The following is a 7,502-nucleotide window of genomic DNA, read 5'->3' as shown; positions in this document are numbered from 1 at the left end:
TTGGGCTTCTCTAACAGTCACACCCTGCACTCACTCACCACGCAGACACTCTGTAAGTGGCCCAATTCAGGTTGAGCGAGTGTCATAGTCAGCCTGCATTCAGTCTGATGACTCTCTTTATTTCTGTTTACAATTTTTGTAATTGCTTCTATGTTAATGTATATTGTCTGCTGCATAGCATTCACTCTTTAACCTGTTGTGACCAAATAAATTTACCTACCTACCTGCCTACTTTGCATGAAGGGCTTTGCGCTGCTCCCGGACTATCAGCATGGCTCTCAACGTCCCAGGACTGATAGCCACCATCATATTCTGACGCTCAGGATCGGCAGCTGGGCTTCCATCAAATCCAAAAGGGATGAAAACAGGTCTCAGGCAAACCATGCAGACATGGCCCTGCTGGGGAACAGAAAGATCAGCTTGGGCATCTTCACTACAACCGGTGAGTTTCTGTGCAGCCTGCAGGTTCAAAGCCTGCTGGATCTATAGAACTATTTTGGTAAACTTTCATTTTTGTTGTCATTATTTGCTAAGTAGCAGACTTCCGAGTTAGTCATAATTTGGTGTGTACTCAGCATGGACAACAACTTACATTTGTGCAATGGTGAAGTCACTTTATGAATAGACAGGCTGTATATGGAATTATGACAATTATAAAAAGGGCAGTATGTCTGTGAAGGTTCTCAGTCATCCAGGTCATAGTTATCCAAAGAAGGTTAAAGTCAAGAGCAACTGGACCTGGTTGATGATGTATATATAACAAGGGCAAGAGGTCAAAGTATGATCAAAATAAAAAATGCAGACAAATTTGGATGGTAGCTGTCCAGTATATACTGGGTTAAACCAATGACATTGAGTTTAATTTGCTCGTCCTAATGGTTTTGAAGACAAGCAGAGTGCAGCTTCCATTTCAAGCCTACAGGGAGTGTTTGATACTTAAAGCAGCTCCTCTACACTTTTAGCTGAGCAAAAGGCAGGCAGTCATGTCAGGACCACAGAACAGAATAATGCAGCCTTAAGCACTTAAACTGTTAAAAAATGTTCATCAGAGATTATTTCTAAACTCTGGCCCGAAGGAGGGCCCTAATGCATATCCGTGCCTTTCTCACTTCCTTACAGGAGGAGGTGCAGATTAACAGGAACCTACTCTATGTCATCACTTACCATATTTACTGTAGATTGCTTGGATGCAGAAGATAACACATCAGACACTGGTGTAGGGAACTCATTCAGGTGGAGTCTCGCAAAGGTAAATTTTGAGACGTTCCTTCTTATATGTAGAGATAATAAGACCTGCAAACAGTCATGAAGATGAATATGCATGAATATTTAAATTAATATATAAAACTGAAAAGATCAGCAGTTTTTGATTTATTATGATGATGGGTATACCACAGGTACCCAGATTTGTGTGAACTTGCACCAGCTTTAGTGATGCCACTGAAAATGTTAGATAGACATTAAAAAACCTGATCCCTTTTAATAACCTGATCTCTCAAACAACAGGTTTCACTCTGAAGAATGGAAGATTTCTACATTAACAGCACCTCACAGAACCAAAGCTCTGATTACAGCAACATCTCCTCTGACTACTTTGATAACAATGAGTATCTCAATTTTATATATGTGGTGACATACATAATCAATGGTATCAGCCTTCCTTTGATCCTTGTGACCATCTATGCTCTTTATTCTCTGGTAAGTGCATTATGAGAGTTCTTTATTTCCTGTCTGTGTTGTGTGTCTGTCGTACAGTCTGTAAGGGATCTTGGTCTGGCTTGGGGGTTAGGTGGCAGGGGGCTAGGACAAAATTATTGTAATGACCTATACACTTAGAGGAATAATTTACTCCATGATTAGAATGTACATGAAGCTGATTGGATGATGTGCCGCTCCACTCCAGCGTTATCTTAAACTGTTGAGGTTATTGACACCATTTTGTTTGAACTCAGAGACAAACATAAAACAGTAATTTAGTTTGGCAGAGCATTTTGTACAGAATTATTTGGGCTCATTATTTAAGCATGAGTGACATTTTGTAGATATTCATAATCTTTTGGGATGTTTTGAAAACAATTTGATGGATTGCCATGAAAATGATACAGTCATGGAGCCCAGAGGTTGAATTGTAATAACTCTTGCGATCCCCTGACTTTTCATTTTAACACAACCATCAGATTAAAAATGTTCATTTGTTCAGTGATTTGGTTTATTAATTAATATCTGCAAAACTAATAATATTGGCATTAGCCTCAGCAGTTTATTATTTTTTAATAGTTTTTTTTAATTTTACCTTTATTTTACCAGGTAGTCCGAGTAAAAAAAAAAAAAATCTATTTTACAAGAGAGACCTGGCCAAGGTACCAGCCATACATAAAACAACCGGGTGCGGGTGGTCGGTGATGTCCCACCCACTAAATCATAAAGGATGCAATGGTGAATAAGGGACTTTGAATTTGTAATATAGCGTAGAGATGCATGATACACTGAATCAATAATTATTATGTTCTAGTTAAATGTAAGTCTAAATGCAGGATATTTTTCTCTATGTATGTTTCCCTGAAAGATTCCCCCACGAAGGAGAGTTTGATGGAAAATGGAAAAATAAATGGCTCTGACTGCAGCATGAGATGACAGATTTTGGAGGAGGTGGACTTCATAACATGTTCACAACTGCTTGTTGACTTTTACCAATGTTTTCCTGCAGGTGCGAAGTGGTCATGTTGCTCCGATCTACATCATCAACCTTCTCATTACTGACCTCATCCAGCTCTGCTACATGATCGTTGAGATGGCCACACCTAAAGATGTGGAAATACCTGTCATCTTCTTTAATATTTACTTCTTTGGTCTGTTTGCCAGTGTTTACTTCATGGTCTGCATCGCCCTGGAAAGGTATCTGTCTGTCTATCCCGTATGTGTGGAGCTCCTTCTGTGTCTGAACATTATATTAGTTTATAACTCTGAAGCTCCTCAAAGACTTTGTGTCCATCTTGTGTTACAGGTATTTGGTCATCGCCCACCCGCTGTGGTACCGCTTCAGACGAACTGTCAAGATTTCTGTGGGAGTCTGTGTCCTGGTCTGGGCCCTTTCTCTTGTCTGTGTCATCCCTTTATATTTTTGGAATGGTTATGTGACCGCACACATGATCTTTGCTGTTGTCCTCCTTCTTCCCTTCGCACTGTTAATCTTCTTCCTGGTTGGGACCCTCAGAGCCCTGTCTGCTGCCATCTCTGTCCACTCAGATGAAAAACGACGAATTGTGGGAATTTTGGTTCTGGTGCTGCTTATTTACACACTGCTGTTCCTGCCCACCATCATTGGGTTACTGGCATTAAACGTGACCCTCTTTAAACTGTCTGTCTTATTTGTTAGGTTGAGTCCTCTTGCAGACTTAGTCCTTTATTTTTTCATGAGGAAAGGGGTCATAGACAAGCTTTTGGTCTCTGTGTGTTGCTGCAGAATGGACAGCAATGATATCAGCAGTCCATCAGTATGAATGATGACAACATTTCCACAGTCAGCTTCATGTAGACAGCGAAAGAGGGAGAGAGAGAAAGGGGAGGAAACAGGAGGAGAAATGTATGTGAATAGAAAGGATAGAGACAAGACAGATCCTGTCGTCTACTGTATCAATTTCTAATAAGACACCTAACTGTAGATAACAGGAAACGCTGTTTGGACTGTGGGAGAACTCATTGTAGCCTAAATCTGTGTTTTGACTGTTGTTTGTGTGTTTAACACAGGGAGAGCATCTTAACATGTCTTTAGACTTTTATTATTTTTGGTGTCATGCACATTGTAATTTAGTAGTATTTACTTTTACTTTTTATTACTAATATACGGTCACCCAAAACTGTATTTACTAAGGAGTTTTGTGATTTTTGTGTACAAATAATAAACTAAGCCACACACTATCTGTGTATCTGTGTTTGATGTTTAAGGCTTATTTGTGATGTTTTAGTGGTAGGCATGCTAGTTTTTAGGATGTGATTGAAAGCAGGTATTTTGCTGTTGTGTGCTTGGCAATATAGATAAAATCATATACCACACTGTGTAATTTTAATTGCATTTGTACATTTTGTGCAAATAAAAAATCAGTTTTTAACAAAACTGTAAATGTTTGTCTTTTGACCAACTCAGTGAATTAAAACCTGACAAATGAAGGTTCAACAAAATCTCTATTGTGTATAAGAACATAAAGCCCTGCTGTTACCAGAGAGGCATCCTGCAGTTTCTTTTCAAATTACCAGTCCATTACCAAAAGATTTCACACATTATAAAGTGTGACACGCATAGTCATAAGTTAGTAAAGTATCTTTCACCTTTTTAAACTTTAGCTCATTATTAACTGAGATCCAACAATTACAAGCAGCGACTACTTGTTCTGTTTTTATTCGTAGTCTAGCTGTAAAACTTCCACTCATTACTTAAATATGATGTTGACCTGTAAAAAAAAAGTATCATACTGAGTAACAGCTTATATATAAGACTATGATTCATGGTGTTTGAAACATACTAAGCACTATGGACAATTTGATGCTTTGCTGTGAAAGCAGGTCTCGGTGGAACCATACAGTCTATGGGTGGAACCCATCCTAATGGTTTTGAGGACCTAGTACAGTTTCCATTTCAAGCCTACAGGGAGTGTTTGAAACTCAAAGCAGCTCCTCTAAACTATTAGCTGAGCAGAAGGCAGGCAGTCATGTCAGGACCACAACAGATGAATGCATCTAGATGCAATTGAACAGAAACTATTAAAGTATTTATCAAATATTTTCAAGACTGTGGTCAGCAGGAGGGCCCTAATGCTTATTTGTGCCTTTTCCCACTTCCTCAGAAGAGGAGGTGCAAATTACCAGGAACCTATTACATGTTATCACTTACCATAATTTCTTTTTGGATTGAGAGGACAACACATCAGACTGGTATTGAGACATAGAGAACTCATTCATGTGGGGTCTTACAGCTTTCAAAGGTAAATATTGTAAACTTTCCTTTTTTCTTATCTTTAGAGATGAAGTGCAAACAGTCATGAAGATGAAAATGCATTGATATATTTATTAATATGTAAAACAAAAAAGGCAACAGCTTTTGATTTTATTTGATTGTGGGTGTACTGTAGGTGTCACAATTCAGTCTTGTCTGCTCTGTATTTCTGTGTCTTCTTCTCTGTTTTCGTCTGTCGTCTTTCTGTGTTATCAGGTATTTAGTCTGGACTTTTGAGTTTTCTGTCAATTTTAGATTGTCTTTTGTCACTGCATGGACTCTACTTGTTGGATTTGTCTGCACCACTTTGTGTAGGCCCTGAGTTATCCGTGGGTGTGAATAAATATCTCGGAGCGTACTCTCCAGTCTACTCTGCAGTCTGTCTTGCGTTTGGGCCCAAAACCTTTCGGTCCATCAGCCAATCCTGAGAATAGGTACACTTTATTTGTGTGATCTAACAGCTTTAGTGATGTCACTAAACAATGGTGGGTACATATTAAAAACCTTCTCCCTTTGAATAACCTAATCTCTCAAACAACAGGTTTTCCTCTGAAGAATGGAAGGATACTACAATAACAGCACCTCACAGAACCAAAGCTATGATTACACCACCTCTGGCTACCAGAATTACAGCAACATCAACAATGAACTAACTGACGTTCACAAAAAAGTTAATTTCATCATATATGTGGCAGTATGCATAATCATTGCATTCGGTCTTCCTTTGACCCTCACGGCCATCTATGCTCTTTATTCTATGGTAGGTACATGACTGAGTTATTTAAATATACTTTCTGTATCTGTGTTTGTTATACAGAAGGAATGCTTTGAATTTAACACCAGATTGCTTCAAATCTGGCATTTAGTCTTGTTACTGCAGTGATTGGCCTGCTGCTGGGCAGAGCAAGATGACAGATTTGGGAGGAGGTGGACTTCACAACATCTTTACAACTGCTTGTTTACTTTTACCTGCAGGTGAGAAGTGATCATGTTGCTCCGATCTACGTCATCAACCTTCTTATTTCTGACCTCATCCAGCTCTGCTACATGATCATTCAGGTGGCAAAACCTGACGATTGGAATATAGAAGAAATCTCCTATTATATTTACCTATCTGCTGTGTTTGCCAGTGTTTACTTCATGGTCTGCGTCTCCCTGGAAAGGTATCTGTCTGTCTATCCAGTATGTGTGGAGCTCCTTCTGTGTCTGAACATTATATTAGTTTATAACTCTGAAGCTTCTCAAAGACTGTGTGTCCATCTTGTGTTACAGGTATTTGGTCATCGTCCACCCGCTGTGGTACCGCTACAGACGAACCATCAAGACATCTGTGGTGGTCTGTGTCCTGGTCTGGACCCTTCCTCTTGCATATTTCCTCACTTTGTATTTCTGGCATGATTATGTGCCGCGCAGGATTATCTTTGCCATCGTCCTACTCCTTCCCTTCCCACTGTTAATCTTCTTCCTGGTTGGGACACTCAGAGCCCTGTCTGCTGCCATGTCGGTCCACTCTGATGAAAAACGCCAAATTGTGGGAATTCTGGTTCTGGTGCTGCTTATTTTACACGCTGCTGTTCCTGCCCCAAATTTTAGGTTTTTTCGTACTTCGCTATGATACAACCCTTTCCACCATGTCGGTCCTGTTTCTCAAGTTGAGTCCTCTTGCAGACTTAGTCCTGTATGTTTTTATGAGGAAAGGGGCCACAGACAAGCTTTTGGCCTCTCTGTGTTGTTGCAGAATAGACAGCAAAGACATCAGTTCATTTTTCTCTAAATATAGAGGACAACAGCCCTAAATGAAGCTCTGCAGCGACAAAGACAGGGAACGATCAAAGGGGGGCGCAGCAGAGCTGCTCGCATGGTCAGGGCTTATGCCGCTCAGCACTGAAACAGCGAGAGCGGGGTACGCTCTCAGGGATGGGGCTTACAGGCTCCGATGTGGTAGTGAATTCTTAAAATAGAGTTACTATCATCAAGCAGGTTTGATATATTAAAAATGAATGTGTTGAAACATAAGAGTTTTTTGAAGTTCTAAGGAACAGCTCGCAGTATTTCCACCATTGTCGTGGTGTTTCAGTGTTATTATTGCTGTGCTGATGCTGTAGGTCAGGGGTAGGCATACAAGTTTGAGTGTCTGGTTAGCTTTTTTCCATTTTCAACAAATTAAATATGAAAAGACCATTTCAAATGCTCACAATAGAGCATGTGCAGGAGCGTGTGTCCCGGTGATTGATCCACATCCATAAACCTATGGACGCTTATTTTCATTTCATCAACATCTCCTGTCAGAAGAAATTCCTGCACTTCTCATTAAGGGGAAAAGTGTTTTCCAATGGCTATTTAAGAGGTGTTTAAAGCAAGCCACATACTCTTCTGAATGGCTTTCAGAACTTTTCAAGTTTTGGACAAACTTTGGGAATTGTTTGGTTTGTACACTCAGAGTTTAAAAATGCACAAATGTCTTTAACTGTTGTCGTTTTCCTGCAGGTGTGAAATAATCACATTGCTCCAA

General features: G+C 39.8%; 1 protein-coding gene and 1 pseudogene across 1 annotated transcript; both read left to right on the top strand.

Moving 5' to 3' along the window:
* Positions 1-237: 237 nt before the first annotated feature.
* Positions 238-3,488, top strand: LOC119913406 (G-protein coupled receptor 4-like; the record flags this gene model as incomplete). Its single annotated transcript, XM_038732823.1, has 3 exons — positions 238-442; positions 2,679-2,895; positions 3,005-3,488. Coding segments are annotated over exons 1-3 (906 nt in total), but the record flags the coding sequence as incomplete, so codon positions are not given.
* A 2,058-nt stretch (positions 3,489-5,546) lies between these two features.
* Positions 5,547-6,786, top strand: LOC119913384 (annotated as a pseudogene).
* The last annotated feature ends 716 nt before the right edge of the window (positions 6,787-7,502 follow it).

Source organism: Micropterus salmoides, unplaced genomic scaffold (genome assembly GCF_014851395.1).
Source record: "Micropterus salmoides isolate LMB-PRFRI ecotype aquatic unplaced genomic scaffold, ASM1485139v1 Ms_hic_scaffold_2, whole genome shotgun sequence".
NCBI classification, from domain to species: Eukaryota; Metazoa; Chordata; class Actinopteri; order Centrarchiformes; family Centrarchidae; genus Micropterus; species Micropterus salmoides.
This window is presented reverse-complemented; position numbering and strand designations above follow the sequence as displayed.